The following is a 17,591-nucleotide window of genomic DNA, read 5'->3' on the forward strand; positions in this document are numbered from 1 at the left end:
CACCATCCAGGTGGTGCCCTTCCTGTACATAGGTGGCACATGGGGGTGGGAACAGGTCTGGGGGAAGGAGAAAGGTGATGGAATTTGATATGCCTGTTCATGACCTCCATCCAGCTGAGGTGAGTGTCCCCTCCAGCCCAGGGGGTCAGTGCCTCTAAAGCCGGGAGCTGGGCTGGGATAGACCCTGCAGCCACTGGGACCTCTGCTGGCCTTTATTGGGAGCAGTAATCTGGATCCTCCGTGGGAGGGGCCCCAGCACTGGGAGGGCACTGCTGAGGTCAGGGCTGTGCCCAGGCTGAGCTGCCCAGAAGTGGTTGGCCTGTTTATTTGTCCCCAAGTTGTTGCATTTGTGTCCACACTGGTTCCACTTCTCTTTCAGCCCACCCCACCTCCCTCGTGCACCAACATGGCTGAGTGAGGAGCCTGCTCTTCCCCATCCCACTCTCTGCCTGTACCAGCCTGGTGATGCCTGTGGCCTTGGGCCTTTCAGTGGCTCCTCCTCCAAGCCCCCTTCTCCAGCCCCACCTTTCATGGCTATCTGGCCACACCTGGAGAGAGTCTGCCTGCCCTCCTTCAGTGAGCCTGTGGGCCGCATGTGGCCTGCTCCCCAAAGAACACAGGTGCCCTCTCCCTGCTCAGGCCTTCTGCCAGCTCCCAAGTCCCCAAAAGACATCCTCACTAGCACCTGGCTACACACGGGACATTTGTGCTCCCTGCCCAAGCTCTCAACTCCTTGGACCTGAGAGTGGGTCTGCCCCAGTTGCCCCCACCCGGGGACCTGCACCCTGCTGCTTCCCAGTCCAAGTCCAGCTTCCCCGCTGGCTCCCTAGGGCCTGTCCCTCTGTCTTGCTCCCTTCCCACACCTTCCCTCTGCTTTGTGTTGTTACCCACCTTGCCTGATGCAGGAGTTCCCACTCCAGCCCCAACCTCTCCTGGAAATCCGACAGCCAGCAGAACCCACTGCCCAGACTCCCCGAGCCCCCTTCACTCCTCAACTAGGATTGCAGGGTTTCCATCCCGGGGGTCTCCTTCTGTCTACTTCTTCCTACCGCAGTCCACAGCCGGGCCATTCTACCTCCTCTGCATCTCTCCCATCCGTCCCTACGGAGACCCCTTCCCCCAGGCCTCGGGTCCGGACCCAGTCTACCACAGGCCTCAAGCATCCTGCTCGGTCCGCCCCTTGCGAGTTTTGAGTGCGCAGGAGTGCGCAGGGGGAGCTGACCGCACATCTCAGCACTACAAGGACTTCGCGGTGGGGTGCTGTGGAGTTGGCTTTCGGCCTCGACCTGGGCTGTCTGAGGGCCTCACTCCCTTAGCCGGTTCCGAGGCGCTGGGGGCGGGGGTGGGCTTGCGGAGTCGCGGCCGTGTCCCCCATCCGCCTTCCTGTCCCGGGCCTGGCTACGCAGTGGGCGCGCGGGGGCGGCTGCTTCGGTAGATGTTTCGGGAGCGGACGGAAAGGCGCGGGAACCGGGGATTCCTCGGGCGGCCCCTCCTTCACGCAGCGCTCGGCGGGCCTCCTCCAAGTTCGCCCCCAAGTTTGCGAGCGGCCGAATGGGGGCGGGGGCTGCGCGGAGGGGCGGTGGCTAGGCCGGAGGGTGGGGTCTGGCGCGCGGGGCGGGCGCTGCCGCCTGGCCGGCCGCGGCTGGCCCGGGATCAGGGAGCCGATGTGGAATTTCCTGCCCGGCCCGGCGCCCCTCCTGCCGCCCCCCGCCCGGCCTCGCACTCCGCTTCCGGCCGCTCTCGCTGCGGCCGCACCCGCGCCCGTGCCCGCCCCGCGCCTGCCCCGCGCCTGCCCCGCGCCTCATGGAGGGCGCAGGGCCCCGGGGGGCCGGGCCGGCGCGGCGCCGGGGAGCCGGGGGGCCGCCGTCACCGCTGCTGCCGTCGCTGCTGCTGCTACTGCTGCTCTGGATACTGCCGGACCCCGTGGCGCCCCAGGAACTGAACCCTCGCGGCCGCAACGTGTGCCGTGCTCCCGGGTAGGAGCCGGCCTGGCTGGGGGAGGGGGCCGAGAGGGACGCCCGGGGCAGTGGGGTGGCGGCACCCGGCATTGGAAGGGGGCTCCCGGAACTTCCCTACGCCAAATGTGGGCCCCTTCGTTTCCCTCGCCAACGCGACTCCGTTCCAGGCCCAGCCTCGGCCATGGGCCACGACCGTGCATCCGAGGGTACCCTGGACGAGAAGTCACCTGAGGGGAGGACGGAGTGCCGTGGGCACCTAGGGGATGACACGCATTATCCGGGATGTCAGGAAAGACCTGAAAAAAGGGATCCTTGGCCGAGTTGTGAAGTCCACGGGGAAATGCCGGGGAAGGGCATTCAAGCAAAAGGAACTGCATGTGCTAAAGCCCCGCACTGGTCCGACTGGAGCCGGGAGTGGGAGTGAGGAGGAAGGTCAGGGGAGGAGGAGCGGTGCTAGCCCAGGAGGTCCTGGAGCAAGCCAGACTTGGAAAGGCAGACTCGTGTCTTAGAGCGGGCGCGGGTGGGAGGGTGGTGACCCAGGCGAGCGTCGAGGAACCGGCGCTCGAAGTGTACCAGAAGCGGGAGGTGGAAGGGCTGTGACAGGCACAGGGGACGGGGAGGATGTGGAAACCCTGGCGACAACCAGGGTGCAAGAAGTGGCCACGCAAAGGTGGGGCACCGGCTGGGGAAGCCAATGTGGGACAGGCAGGGGACAGGCCCGGCCGGTGGCGCGTGGGGGGTGAGCCAGGGAGCTTGCACGGAGGACAGACAGCCGAGCCCCGGACGCCAGGAGTTGGGAGCTGGGGTCGGGGGAGCCGGTGGGCTGGCCAAAGGCCACAGCAAGGTCAAGGGCATCTCCACGCAGGGGTGAGGATCGGGCGTGTGGGGGCGCCTTGGCGCGGACTGTGGACGCCGCACAGGCTGGCAGCCGCAGAGGCGGCCGCCGGGCTGCGAGCTGGGTCGCGTCGGGGCGCCTGGGCCACGGAGCCCGGGCAAGCCGAGTCCAGGGACTCGGCGCCGCAGACAAGGGGGGCTGTGAGGGGGCCGCGCGGGGTTTCCGAACTCTGGTCCCGAGGCGCGCAGACCCCTCCCCGCTGCGAGCCCCGCCTCCGGGGCGGGGGCCGGCCTGGCCCGCCATCTGCTTCGCATCGATGCCGCCGCCGCCGACTCCCGGGCCTCCCCGGCCCCAGGAATGCAGTGGCGGCGGCAGGCGGGGCTGTGCCTGGAGAGAAGGAGGGCGCGATCGCCGTGGGCTCTGTCTACTCACTCCAGTCCTCTTTCCCCCGCAGGCCCGGGACCAGGGATGGGGGTCCAGTGCCAGGCTCTAACTGTCCGGAGCCTGAGAGCCCTTTGCTCCCGCTCCCCTTGTCTGCAGACCTCCCAGGAAGCTCCTGCTCCAGGAACCGAGAGCCCGGGTTTGGGTTCCGATCCTGGTGCCACCCCTACCCAGCTGTGTGGACCTGGGCAAGTCGTTTGACCTCTCTGGGCCTGTCTCCACCTCTGTAAAATGGGATTAGGGATCACAACCCCCTCATGGGGCTAAGTGGGGATCGCTATGGTCAATGAGTGGCAAGCGTCGATGGGAAGGGCAGCCACTCTAGGCCCTGCCCACCTGGGGTCTGGGACATGCCTTTGTTGTCCTCCCACGTCTTGCAAGGCTTCCATCAGCCCTTCCCTTTCCTGGGAGGCAGGAGAATGGGGAGAGGAGAGTGCAGAGCCAGTAAAATCCTAAGCACCTACAGTGTGCCAAGCCTGTATTGGTGTAAGGAAGCTGTGGTGGAGATCCTGACCCTGTAGCAGAGGAGACCTACAGTCCAGAAAAGCAAGTGTGTCTAGACATCTAGCAAGAGCTGGGAGGTGTTGAGTTGGGGAGTGCTGTTTCCTTTAGGGTGGTCTGGGGAGACCCACTGAGAAGGTGGTAAGTGAGCACAGGCCTGCAGGAGAGCATAGAGGCCCTGTGGGTGTCTGGGGCAAGGTTCCCAAGGCAGAGGGCCTGTGGAAGTACAGGAAAGATCCAGGGGGCTGGGCAGAGTCCAGGAGGGACTGGCGGAGGAGCTGTCAGAGAGTGAGGGTGGGCAGGCCACTGTGGGCTGCCACTGCTCAGAAGACTTGGACTTTTCCTCTGAGGGCCATGGGACCCCCTGGGGCTTTGCACAGAGAAAGGGTGGGATCTGACCAGGATTGGCTGCCAGGTGGCAAACACTTCACACCCTGAGGGGCAGGGGGTGGAAGCTGGGGCCAGTTACAAAAAGCCAGGGAGATGGAGGGTGGCTCTCACAAGGCTGGGACAGGGAAGGGGAAGTGATCCCATTTTAGATGTCCTTTAGAAGCTAGAGCTCAGCATCTTTTTTCTCAATGGATCTTGTGTAGACAAGAAAGAGAAGCCAGAGATGCTTCTCCAGGTCTCAGCCTCCCAGCCTGAAAGGACAGGCAGGGGTTATCTGAGACAAGGAAGACTCAGGGTGCAAGGAGGTCAAGAGTTCAGGTTTGGGCTGGTTGAGCATGAGGCCCATGAGGCTTCCCTCTGGTGACGTCATCTATTGGGCAGTTGGATTTGCAAGTCTAGCATTGACGGGCGAGCCCTGCTGGAGGGTCCAAGGTGTTGTCAGGGTTCAGTGAGCTTCCCGAGGGAGCTAGTGTGGGCAGAAGAGAGATCTGAGGATGGGGACAGAAACCAGAGGAGAAGTGTCCAGGCAGGGCAGGAGGAGGGCCAGGCAGGTGTGGGGTCTCAAGGGTGTGGCAGGCAGAGAAGCCTTTCTGCCTGGATTTGGGGGAGAACATGGATAGGTATGGATACCATGAGCCAACTTGAAGGTGTGAGAACTCACAGTGGGTTTGAATCACAGAAGAAATAATGCTCTATGAGGGAGAAACCTACAGCATGTCTTTTTTTTTTTTTTTTTTTTGAGAACGAGTCTCACTCTCTCGCCCAGGCTGGAGTGCAGTGGCCGGATCTCAGCTTACTGCAAGCTCCGCCTCCCGGGTTTACACCATTCTCCTGCCTCAGCCTCCTGAGCAGCTGGGACTACAGGCACCTGCCACCTCACCCAGCTAGCTTTTTTGTATTTTTTAGTAGAGACGGGGTTTCACCATGTTAGCCAGGATGGTCTCGATCTCCTGACCTCATGATCCGCCCATCTCGGCCTCCCAAAGTGCTGGGATTACAGGCTTGAGCCACAGCACTGGGCCTCCCTACACAGCATGTCTTACTTGCTGAGGGGCCTGGGCCCAGCCTATGGCTTGGCTCCTCAGGGTCTTACCGACTTACAGAGCAAGCATGGGAGTGGCCCTGCAGCAGGCCATCTTTCCCCACCCATCTTTGTAAGATCTTCAGAGTCAGCTTGCCACCACCACCTGGCCTTTTCTGCTAGCCCTTCCAAGAAGGAAAGCATCTTGTCCTCAGTGAACCCAAATGGACTCTGTCCTGCTGGTGGGTATTAGCTCTGCTGGGGTTAGGCCTGGGTGCCCACTAAGCCAGGGATGACCAAGTGCACTCAGAGGCACTGCAGCCTGCCCTCAGGATCCTTTGTGCTTAGTATGTGCCAAACCACTTCATAGGTCTGGGTTCTCTCTCTCTCTCTCTCTTTCTCTCCCCTATCTCTATCTCTCTTTTTGAGACAGGGTTTCACTCTTGCCCAGGCTGGAGAGCAGTGGTGCTATCATAGCTCACTGCAGCCTCAAACTCTTTGGGCTCAAGTGATCCTCTTGCCTGAGCTTCCTAAGTAGCTGGGACTACAGGTACATGCCACCATGCCTGGCTAAAAACATCTTGGCTCTCTTAATCTTCCTACAGTAGGACCAAACCCATGAGCCCTACTATATAGCTAAGGAGCCTGAAGCTCAAAGACCTTAAGCTCCATGCCTGAGGTCACACCGCAAGTGGCAAACCCAGACATCAAACCCAGCTGAGTGTGGCCCTAAAACTGGGCTCCTAGCCACAGAACCGCATGTCCAGGGCAGAAGGGGGTTAGTGCTTCCGGGGCAATTCCAGCAGGCCACCTGGCAAAGCTCCTCACAGGAGGGACACCTGCAGAGGCTCTCCATCCAGTGGCCACGGTTCAGAAGCAGACACAAGTAGGTGGGTGATGGCCAGCAGACCTGGGTCTCCCTGCATTTGGGCACCTTGGTGCTCCCTGGGTCAGGGCTGGGTGGGTGGAGACGTGGGGGCAGGGGCCAGGAAAAGCCAGGCCTTCGTATTCCTGTCTCTGGTTTTCAGTTTTAGTCGTGGAAAATACACTGAACCGATTCCCCAAAGTTTGGGATTTTATGGTCCTGTTCGCCAGGTCCCATCTTTGACCTGAAGGAGAGCCAAGCCTTGTTCGGGAGGAGGGGCCTCGAGGCCCAGGTGCTCTGTGCAGGGGGTGGAATTCTGTCTAGCTGGGGAATGGTTGGGGCATCTTCTGCAGCCTGGGCAGGAGCGTGCCAGGCACGTACTATCCTTAAATGCATGGTGTGGAGGAGCCAGTCTGTCCCATCCCACTGGGGTCTTCAGGCTTCCTTCCAAACTCCCCCCACCACCACATCCTGGTTCTGAATTCAGATACTGAATCCGAGCCTGCTTGTGAAGAAGCACGCTTCTTTTCTCTAAAGTGTGAATGGCTGTTAGTGCCTTTAGGATTGAGGCGAAGTTCTGGGTTGGCTGGGACCCTAGGATCCTGCAGCCTTGGTGGTGTTTCCTTCTCAGCCTCCTCTGCCCCTGAATGTGGGCTAACCCCAGCTCATCTCCTATGAATCCTCTCTAGCCATCATGGCTTCACTCAGGCAGGGCCTCCAAACCTTTGTGCTCACATACCCCATCTACCCGGGGTTTTAGAGGTTGTGCTCTCCTGAAGTGCTGCGGTTAGAAAGGACCTACTGAGGTAGCATTGTGTACTCTATAAAGCATTGTGTACCCTATAAAGCCAAATCAAATGGAACAAGAGGAAGACCATCAGCATAAACAAGCCTGGCATGCTGGCTCATGCCTGCAATACCAGCACTTTGGGAGGCCGAGGCAGATGGATCACCTGAGGTCAGAAGTTCAAGACCAGCCTGGCCAACATGGCGAAACCCCGTCTCTAGTAAAAAATACAAAAATTAGCCATGTGTGGTGGCATGCGCCTGTAATCCCAGCTACTAGGGAGGTTGAGGCAGGAGAATTGCTTGAACCTGGGAGGCAGAAGTTGCAGTTAGCTGAGATCGTGCCACTGCACTCCAGCCTGGGCAACAGAGCGAGACTCTGTTTCAAAAACAACAACAAAGGCATAAACAGATGCTCTAGTAGCTCCTTCCTCCACCCTGGTCCCTGAGCCCTTTTGCCACAGTTTGACCTTCCTCCTGCACATGGAGGACTCCCCATGTGCCTGCTCTTTCCCTAGTGGCTGGGTGGGCCTCACCCCACCTCCCTCCAGAAGCCCCTCTGCCAAGTGGTCACCTCACTGTGTCTACATGCCACCCCCCACCCAGAGGCTGCCCCTCCCCAGTGGAGCTCAGCCCCAGGGTTGGGGCATCTAGGTGTGTCCCTGTGGCCCAGCCAGTCCTAGTTCTGTCCTTGTCATGCCATATCATATCACATCTGGATCCATGACACCCATTAGGCCAGGCCCTCCACTTGGAGGGATGCCCTAGACCCTCACGTTTGAGCAGGTCCTGAGGCCCATGGTCCTCTTCCTGGCTGCTACCTCACTGCGGTCCTTCCTGGGACTCCAAGGCCACTTTTCTCAGGCCTAGTGGCTGTGGGAGGAAGACACAAAGGAGTTAGGTGAGATGGGGTGGCGGTTCTGGGCTGGAAAGTTCTTGGCGGTCAGGTCTGTTTGTGGCAATCCTCCACTGCCAGACACATTGCCTGGCAGGACCTCAGTAACCACCCCCCTAGGACAGGAGCACAAATGCAGAGGCAGGGAGTCTGTGAGGAGGCTGCAGAGGAGCCCTGAGCAGATGGGGGCTGGGGGAGGGGCATTGCACTCAGATGTCCTCCCTCTGCTCGCAGCTCCCAGGTGCCCACGTGCTGCGCTGGCTGGAGGCAGCAAGGGGACGAGTGTGGGATTGGTGAGTGGTCATCCCGGGTACCTGGGGCGGGGTCGGGGGCGGGGCTAGGACGCGCAGCAGCTCTGGCCTGTCTGGTCCACAGCGGTGTGCGAAGGCAACTCGACGTGCTCGGAGAACGAGGTGTGCGTGAGGCCTGGCGAGTGCCGCTGCCGCCACGGCTACTTCGGTGCCAACTGCGACACCAGTGAGCGTGGGGTCGGGCTGGTATTGGTCGGTGGGGCGGAATCCTGGAGAGATGGGGCGGGGTCCAGGGTGGGGCGGGGTCGGATCGTCTTCGGGGCGGGTCCCCAAAGGTGGCGGCTGGAGTGCGGGACGCGGGCAGGTTCTGGCTGGCTAGGGGCACCTACTCAAGCACCGGGGCCTTCCACCCCCTCCGCTCCTCCCCCGCAGAGTGCCCGCGCCAGTTCTGGGGCCCCGACTGCAAGGAGCTGTGTAGCTGCCACCCACACGGGCAGTGCGAGGACGTGACAGGCCAGTGTACTTGTCACGCGCGGCGCTGGGGCGCGCGCTGCGAGCATGCGTGCCAGTGCCAGCATGGCACGTGCCACCCGCGGAGCGGCGCGTGCCGCTGTGAGCCCGGCTGGTGGGGCGCGCAGTGCGCCAGCGCGTGCTACTGCAGCGCCACGTCGCGCTGCGACCCACAGACCGGCGCCTGCCTGTGCCACGCAGGCTGGTGGGGCCGCAGCTGCAACAACCAGTGCGCCTGCAACTCGTCTCCCTGCGAGCAGCAGAGCGGCCGCTGTCAGTGCCGCGAGCGTACGTTCGGCGCGCGCTGCGATCGCTACTGCCAGTGCTTCCGCGGCCGCTGCCACCCTGTGGACGGCACGTGTGCCTGCGAGCCGGGCTACCGCGGCAAGTACTGTCGCGAGCCGTGCCCCGCCGGCTTCTACGGCTTGGGCTGTCGCCGCCGGTAAGCGCGGTCTCTCGGCCAGGGAGGGAGGAGGTGGAAGGGCGGGCCGCCGATGGGGGCAGGGGTGAGGCGGGTCCCAGCCTTCCCTAGCCTCCGACCCCTCCCCCAGGTGTGGCCAGTGTAAGGGCCAGCAGCCGTGCACGGTAGCCGAGGGCCGCTGCTTGACGTGCGAGCCCGGCTGGAACGGAACCAAGTGCGACCAGCCTTGCGCCACCGGTTTCTATGGCGAGGGCTGCAGCCACCGCTGTCCGCCGTGCCGCGACGGGCATGCCTGTAACCATGTCACCGGCAAGTGTACGCGCTGCAACGCGGGCTGGATCGGCGACCGGTGAGCAGCCCTGCTTCCATCGGCCCAGACACGCAGCCCCCTGCCCTGCCTCCCCCATGAAGGCCCTCTGTCGAGGGCACTGTGGTCCGTTTGCTTCCATTTCTGCTGACGCCTCCTCCCATCTTTCCAAGGTGCGAGACCAAGTGTAGCAATGGCACCTATGGCGAGGACTGCGCCTTCGTATGCGCCGACTGCGGCAGCGGCCACTGCGACTTTCAGTCGGGGCGCTGCCTGTGCAGTCCTGGCGTCCACGGGCCCCAGTGAGTGCCCTGGGACCGGGAGGGGGTGGAGGGCTTGTATCTGCCACAAAGGAGGGTCCAGCCAGACCCCAGGGGCCGACGAGGTGGCCTTTCCACCCTGGGCTGGGTTATCACCTCAGCCTTGGTCCCTTACCCCAGATAGGGGGTGACAGTAGGCTCTTTGAGGGCAGTTTCCTGCCCTTATGTCGGGAAGCCCACGTTCAGCGCCGGATCTGGTGACCAGTCCAGCTTGCGTCAGTGGGCTCTTGAGGTGACCCCGAGTTGGTATAGAAGGAGCAGGGACCTCCACTTACAGCCAAGGGTCTGGTTCAGCAGCCCCTCTTCCCACCCACCCAAGTCAGCCCCAGCAGTGGGCGCTGCTGCGCGGCCACCACGGGTCCTATCCCCCAGGTCCCCCCAACTGGTTGTGCAACATTCGTTTCCAAAACATCCACCACCCCAATATGTGCCACGGGCAGGGCTGGGCTTCAAACCCTAGACGATGAATGGAGCGCGAGAGAGCCCGGTTCTGGGACCCTGGACCCTGGGCCCTGGCCGCGGGTGAGGGGTGAGGGTAGGGGGCATCCTAGGGGGGCGGCTGTGGCCTGCCTTGACCCTATGTCCCGGCAGCTGTAACGTGACGTGCCCGCCCGGACTCCATGGCGCGGACTGTGCTCAGGCCTGCAGCTGCCACGAGGATTCGTGCGACCCGGTCACTGGTGCCTGCCACCTAGGTAAGTGGATGAGGGGCGTCCCGTTAAGGAATGCAGGGGGGGCCAGAAACCGTGCTGACCCCATAATCCCCTACAGAGACCAACCAGCGCAAGGGTGTGATGGGCGCGGGCGCGCTGCTCGTCCTTCTCGTCTGCCTGCTGCTCTCGCTGCTCGGCTGCTGCTGCGCTTGCCGGGGCAAGGACCCTGCGCGCCGGTAAGCCCAGATACTGCCCCGCTTTCGCCTGGGTTCAGGCCGCACCCTCTCGGTGCCACCGGACCCAGATCCAGCTCTTCCCCACCCCCGCCCCCGCCCCGGACGTGGCCCCGCCCCTTCTGTGCTCCGCACTAGCCGAGATCTATCACCCCTGGGTCCCGCCCCGCCCCCGCAGGGAGCTGTCGCTTGGGAGGAAGAAGGCTCCGCACCGACTATGCGGACGCTTCAGTCGCATCAGCATGAAGCTGCCCCGGATCCCGCTCCGCAGGCAGAAACTACCCAAAGTCGTAGGTAAGGATGACAGCGCGGGATCTCTGGAAGAAACACCTCCGGACGCAGGACGCTGCTGGGAAATGGGTGTGAGGGGCCCCAGATCTCAGTGAGGAAATGGGGGACCTTGAGTGTTGATGTGCGTGGGCGCGAGGAGGTGCGACCAGAGGGAAGGTAAGAGGTGTGGCAGCTGAGGGCGAGGCCGGGTAGGAAGGCAGGAGTCGAGGTGCGCGGGCTGATGTGGGCGTGCGTCAGAAGCGTTGGCCCCGAGAGTGATCGCATCAGGGGTGTGTGGACAGCGGGGTGCTGCAGGCTCCCCCAGTCTGTAGGAGAATGCTGTATATCCCGGCCAGAGCTGCTGGGGGAATGCGTGGGCACGGGAGTGCCCTGCCCCAAGGAGAGGACCCGCCCTCCTGCCTACATCCCCAGCAGTACCCAGAGATCCTCCTGGAAAGTGGGCAGGCTGGTCCCCACCCACCAACAGGATGGGGGTGGGGTGGGGTGTGCCGCTTCTCTCCGTGCTGACTCCCACCTGGGTGGACCCTCTCTTCCTCTCTTTCCCACTTATTTCTAAAGATGGAGGGGAAGGGGGCTCAGACCCTTGGGAGATGAAGGAAACAGCTGAGAAAACCCCTTGGCCAAGCCGGGCGCAGTGGTTCACGCCTGTAATCCCAGCACTTTGGGAGGCCGAGGAGGGTGGATCACCTGAGGTCGGGAGTTCAAGACCAGCCTGACCAACATGGAGAAACCCCGTCTCTACTAAAAATAGAAAATTAGGCGGGTGTGGTGGTGCATGCCTATAATCCCAGCTGCTCCGGACGCTGAGGCAAGAGAATTGCTTGAACCTGAGAGGCAGAGGTTGCAGTGAGCTGAGATCGTGCCATTGCACTCCAGCCTGGGCAACAAGAGCAAAACTCTGTTTAAAAAAAAAAAAAAAAGAAAAAGAAAAAAAGAAAAAGAAAACGGAGGGAGAAAAAAAAGAAAAGCCCTTGGCCCACCTAGCAGCATGGCATCTGGGGACATAGGTGTGGGAGTGGACCCCACATCCCTCTGTGGAATGGAGGCCAGGCTAGCCAGCTTCTGGGGCTCCCTGTTGTGGGGTCTGCATCTCTGAAGGCCAGGCCTAGGGTGCAGCTTGCTGAGATGGGCTGAACCAAAAATGCAGCCCTGTCACTGCGCATTTGGGCTCAGAAGTGCTCCAAGGCTCCCCTGAGTCCCACAAGGCAGGGCCTAAAACAGAGCTTGGAGGCCTTGGTGGCCTGTCTCAGCCCTGTCTCCCACCTTTCTGGCCTTTTCCCAACATGTCAGCCCAACCTTTTCCAGCTCCCTGGCTGCACACACTTGCCTTGCACCTTAACACGTTTTGCTAGTTTCTTTTCTGGGTTCACTTCTACCCATTCTCCAGTCCTGGTCCAGTGTCACCCTACCTGTTGAGTTGCCTGTGCCCCCTGCAGTCTGAGAGTAGGGCTGGTCTTGGTCACTCCATCAACATTTGCGACAGCAGGGGCTAATGAGGGCACTGGCTGGGGCAGAGTGAACCCTTGGCAGCTCTGCCTCATCCTTCCCCAGTGGCCCACCACGACCTGGATAACACACTCAACTGCAGCTTCCTGGAGCCACCCTCAGGGCTGGAGCAGCCCTCACCATCCTGGTCCTCTCGGGCCTCCTTCTCCTCGTTTGACACCACTGACGAAGGCCCTGTGTACTGTGTACCCCATGAGGGTGAGTAAGGCGCTGCTTGGGCATCACTCCAGCCCAGCAAAATGGTCCCATGGAAAAGCTGTGTTCTGGGCGGGCCACAGGAGAGGGGCAGGCAGCATGGAGAGGAAGGGCTTGGTCATGCTGGTACCTGAGGGTTGGCCACAGAGCTGAGGCCATAGAGCTGGACTCTGCTGTTCAGTGCTGGAGACAGGTGTGGGGAGATGGGTAGGCCACAGCCCAGGTTGCTTCTGGGGGAAAGTAGGCAGAGAGAAGTTTCCGGGCTTAGGTAGGGGGTGGCAGAGGAGACAGGAGGAAGGGATCCACAGAGTATGGGTGCACCTTCAACCTTCACCTGCAGCCTTGGGTCCACAGATAGCAGAAAGGAGCCTGCCGGGCTGGGATTCTGCCCTGTCTCCTCCCTTGCCCGTGCCCCCAGATGCCCTGGCAGGTGACCAACTCAGAACCTCAGAAGCCTTATCACTTGGTCTTTTTTTTTTTTTTTTTTTTGAGACGGAGTCTCGCTGTGTCGCCCAGGCTGGAGTGCAGTGGCACGATCTTGGCTCACTGCAAGCTCTGCCTCCCTGGTTCACGCCATTCTCCTGCTTCAGCCTCCCAAGTAGCTGGGACTACAGGTGCCCGCCACCACGCCCGGCTAATTTTTTTTTGTATTTTAGTAGAGACAGGGTTTCACCGTGTTAGCCAGGATGGTCACGATCTCCTGACCTCGTGATCCGCCCGTCTTGGCCTCCCAAAGTGTTGGGATTACAGGCTTGAGCCACTGCGCCCGGCCTTTTTTTTTTTTTTTTTTTTTTTGAGACGGAGTCTGGCTCTGTCACCCAGACTGGAGTGTAGAGGCGAGATCTCCACTCACTGCAACCTCCGCCTGCTGGGTTGAAGCAATTCTCTTGCCTCAGCCTCCCGAGCAGCTGGGATTACAGGAGCCCACCACCACGCCAAGCTAATTGTCGTATTTTTAGTAGAGACGGGGTTTCACCATGTTGGCCAGTCTGGTCTCGAACTCCTGACCTCAGGTGATCCACCCGCCTCAGCCTCCCAGAGTGCTGGGATTACAGGCGTGAGCCACTGCGCCCGACTAGAAACCTTATCTCTAAAAGAAGGATAATGGAACCCCCGTGGGGACGTTCCAGCATCAAATTCGATGATGCAGGCTCCCAAGGCTGGAGAGGTGTCGGGGCAGGGCTGCCAGGCCAGGCCAAGGTTGGGCTTCAGTCGCATGAATGCACCCATCACTCCCGGCACAGCCTGAGTTCAGAGTCAGCCGCACAGACTGAGGCTCTGAACTACGTGTGTGGTTGGTGCTCTGTGCCAGGCACGTCTGGATGCCAGGGTGACACAGCGCCAAGGGCATGGGTAGAGGAGGGAAGGTGAAGGTTTGTGCCTGGAGGTTGGAACCCCTAAAGCTATTCCTGAAGGCTGTGAGCACCCTGCTCTTCCCTTGCCAGAGGCACCAGAGGAGAGCCAGGACCCCGAAGTCCCCACTGTTCCTGTCGAGGCGCCGGCGCCGTCCCCCGTGCCCTTGACCACGCCAGCGTCCGCCGAGGAGGCGATGCCCCTCCCCGCGTCCTCCGACAGCGAGCGGTCAGCGTCCAGCGTGGAGGGGCCCGGCGGGGCTCTGTACGCGCGCGTGGCCCGACGCGAGGCCCGGCCGGCCCGGGCCCGGGGCGAGATTGGGGGCCTGTCGCTGTCGCCATCCCCCGAGCGCAGGAAACCGCCGCCACCTGACCCCGCCACCAAGCCTAAGGTGTCCTGGATCCACGGCAGGCACAGCGCCGTTGCAGCTGGCCGTGCGCCGTCACCACCGCCGCCAGGCCCCGAGGCCGCGCCCAGCCCCAGCAAGAGAAAACGGACGCCCAGCGACAAATCGGCGCAGCCGGTCGAGCACGGCAGCCCCGGGACCCGCGACCCAACGCCGCGGCCCCCCGGGCTGCCCGAGGAGGCGACGGCCCTCGCTGCGCCCTCGCCGCCCAGGGCCCGAGCGCGGGGCCGCGGCCCGAGCCTCTTGGAGCCCACGGACGCAGGCGGTCCCCCGCGAAGCGCGCCCGAGGCTGCCTCCATGTTGGCCGCGGAGCTGCGCGGCAAGACTCGCAGCCTGGGCCGCGCCGAGGGGGCCTTGGGCGCGCAGGGCCCCAGGGAGAAGCCGGCGCCCCCACAGAAAGCCAAGCGCTCGGTGCCGCCAGCCTCGCCCGCCCGCGCGCCCCCAGCAACCGAAACCCCGGGGCTTGAGAAGGCGGCGACCGACGTGCCCGCGCCTGAGACGCCCCGGAAGAAGACCCCTATCCAGAAGCCTCCGCGCAAGAAGAGCAGGGAGGCGGCGGGCGAGGGAGGCAGGGCGAGCGCGCCCACCCTGTAGCAGGCTGTGGCTCCTCCGCGCGCAGCTCCCTCAGCTTCGCAGCGCCGCCTGCCACCCTACGCCTCCCACGCGCTTGGGCACGGGCGGCCTCCTATTGGCCGAGCGCCGCGTGGCTAGCGGAGGCGTCTCATTGGCTCAGGTCCTGCAGCGGCTCCTGGATTGGAGCAGTGTGCTCTGTCGGGAAGGGCCCATCCTGTTGGTCGAGGCCTGACGGGCGCTTAGCGGGCGACGCCCTCCCCATTGGCCAAGTTATGGAGCGCTCCGACCAGGCTGCATCTCATTGGCCAAAGATGGGAGGGTTCCGCCTAAAGACCGCCTCTTACTGGCCACGAGTGGACTTGGTTGCGGCTACCTTCTCATTGGTTGAGGCCAGAAGCACTTCTGCCTAGGCTGCCTCTCCCCGGCTAGGGCCTGGTGCTTCTGGCTGGAGGGTCCCTCCTTTGGCCTTACCAACAGAACCCGGGGCTACCTCCACTGGCTGGGCTCCCGGGCATCTGGTTGACCCCAGCCTGGGGAGGAGGGCTGGTCTCCGCTCCTCAGGGGCTTAGTCCGTCCCACCCCTTCCCTTCCCTGGCAACCGGAGCCCCGGCCCCTCAGCTGTCAGCTGGTTTTGATGGCCTCCCACTGCCCCACACACCGCGGGACCTCCAGGGGCGACTCTAGTGGCCTGAGGAGATGTATTTATAGGCCCCCAGCAGGGCTGCTCCCACCCTGGCCGGTGCCCCAGGATGGGCTCCTCCCGGCGGGGGCTTGGCCAAAGCTTTCTTAATAAAGTGCCTTTCCCCTCGTGCTCTGATCACTTCCTGTTTGCAGTCTTCGGCCAAAGATGCCCCCCCAGAAGTAACTTTATGTGACGACCTGTCCTGCACTCTCCCCCACCCCTTATCTCAGCGGGGAGCCCTGGAGCCCTGGCGTGGGTCTCCCGGGACCATGGTGGAAGTGGGCTGCGTCAACCCACATGCCTCGTTTGTTTATCAAGTTTATGCGGCCCCATCCGGCCTGCCCCATCCTGGACTGGTCACGGGGAGGAAAGCTGGGTGGGGCAGATCAGGCGGAGTCCCTGACTGAAAGGGACAGGCGATGGGTCTGCCTCGGATCTGGGCATTTCCCCTGGCCGCTGCTGTTAAACTTGGGCCTCAGAGCTGTTGGTAGCAGCTTGCGGGGGGTGCAGAGGCTGAGGCCAGGGGGCCGCGGGCGCTGACTCCAGCCGGGCCTCCTCCAGCACAAACAAGCCGGTCTCCTGCTGCACAGAGCCCTGCTGTCTGCCTCAACGGGTTCCTTGTCCTCAGCCGGAAACTCTCCTGACTGCCAGCCCCGCCTGCTCCTGCGGGAGGTTGAGGGAGACGGAGGGGGCGCCCCGCGCAGATCCCCCGCCCCCAAGCCAGACCCTGCTGCCTGGCCCTCGATGTGTGACCATCTGTGCCCCAAGGCCTCCCTGCTCTTGACCCGCCTACCCTGAGCGGGTTCATCCTCCCGGGCAGGCCTCCTAAGTGACCCTCCTAAGCCACAGACCCTCACCTTCCATGGCCCCTGCTGTCCCCACACTAAGTTCCCCCAGCTCCTGCCTGTCCGGTCTCCTCCGGCCTCCTGCCTCTGCCCCACGGGCCTCTTCCTGTTTTCCTGCATCTCATCATTTGATGCCCAGCTCAAAGTCTTGCCCTGCTGCCAGGATCTTCTGATCACCCTGCAGCCGCCGCATAGTGCTCATTGGTCTCACGCTGGCAACTTGGGGCTCTCGTCCTGGCCACACTCTCATCCTCTGGCCAGATGCCCCACTGAGGTCAACTTTGGTCACCCATTTCAGAGGGCTCAGCCATCTGAGCGGAGGCTGTGTCCTGCCCTGGGTCGACCGTCCAGAGCAGCTGGCAGGACACAGTCAGGCAGCACGTGGAATGTGGGATCCCTGCCTCTGGGCCACACTGCCTCCCTGGAGCCAGCTGGGCACCCTCCCAGCCATGGCCCTGTGGCTGGAAAGCCTCTGCTCTGTTCCGGCACAGCGCCATGCGGGCTGCTGGGGTTGAGGCCAAGATGGCAGATGCCCAGCCGGGCTCGGCGAGGGCAGGGCAGTGCCTGCGTGTGGATGAGGGGTGGGCAGTGCAGGGGCTCAGACCACATTCTTGCCTAGGCGGTGCCCACGCCCCAGAACCATCAAGAAGCCACACCGCTGTTTCCTGAAACCCCCCAAGCCCTCAGCTCTTGCTATTCCTCCTCCCCCAGCCTGGACCAGCATGATTTGGAGAGAACAGGGATGTCCCAGTGACCAGGCCTTTCTGGGGACCTTTCCTTGCCCTTCCCTGGGAACCCCCCTAGGTGTCGAAGACTCTACCTGTGGGTGCCTCACAAAACAGGGGACCCCTCTCCACCCACCACCAGCCATCCCCTGCCCCCAGGAGGGTCCCAGTGGCTGCTGGGAAGGGAGATGCTGGGACCCCTCCAGCCTCCTGCCTCCCACCACCGGCTTCTCCCCACCCCCTCGGGGCTCACAGCAGTGCCAGCTCCCAGGGCAGGCGCCACAAAAGGGAACCGCGGCTGCTGGAACCTCCGTTGCCATGGGGATGGGGACCACAGGACCCACATCTGGTAGCGATTGAGGAGGAAAAATTATGAGTCGTGGAAAACGCAAATATTTTTTGTAGCACAGAGCACAAAGGAGTGGGAGGAATGTGAGGACCAGGCCCAGCCTGGTTTCAAGCAGACGCGGCCCACGGCACACAGAGGCCTGCAGACACTAACCTTGCGCCACACGCGCTCTCCTCTAGACTCAGAAACGCCAACACAGACACACAGCCCGAAATGCAGACATGCACACACAAAGCCAGCAGAACCCCAGAAACACAGAGACAGCACACACACTGCAAC

General features: G+C 62.5%; 2 protein-coding genes across 2 annotated transcripts in view; both read left to right on the plus strand.

The window, feature by feature from the left end:
* The window catches only part of DGCR6L (DiGeorge syndrome critical region gene 6 like), a 197,137-nt gene that overhangs the window by 51,834 nt on the left and 127,712 nt on the right, over positions 1-17,591 (plus strand). The gene's annotated exons all lie outside the window — the stretch shown is intronic.
* Positions 1,722-15,519, plus strand: SCARF2 (scavenger receptor class F member 2). The gene is made up of 11 exons (XM_050746067.1): positions 1,722-1,976; positions 7,927-7,985; positions 8,068-8,169; positions 8,376-8,895; positions 9,005-9,223; positions 9,355-9,483; positions 10,093-10,196; positions 10,273-10,390; positions 10,566-10,681; positions 12,230-12,382; positions 13,825-15,519. The coding sequence occupies exons 1-11, from the start codon at positions 1,804-1,806 to the stop codon at positions 14,730-14,732; spliced, it is 2,601 nt and encodes an 866-aa protein (XP_050602024.1). The 5' UTR covers positions 1,722-1,803; the 3' UTR covers positions 14,733-15,519.

Source organism: Macaca thibetana, chromosome 10 (assembly GCF_024542745.1).
Source record: "Macaca thibetana thibetana isolate TM-01 chromosome 10, ASM2454274v1, whole genome shotgun sequence".
NCBI lineage: Eukaryota > Metazoa > Chordata > Mammalia > Primates > Cercopithecidae > Macaca > Macaca thibetana.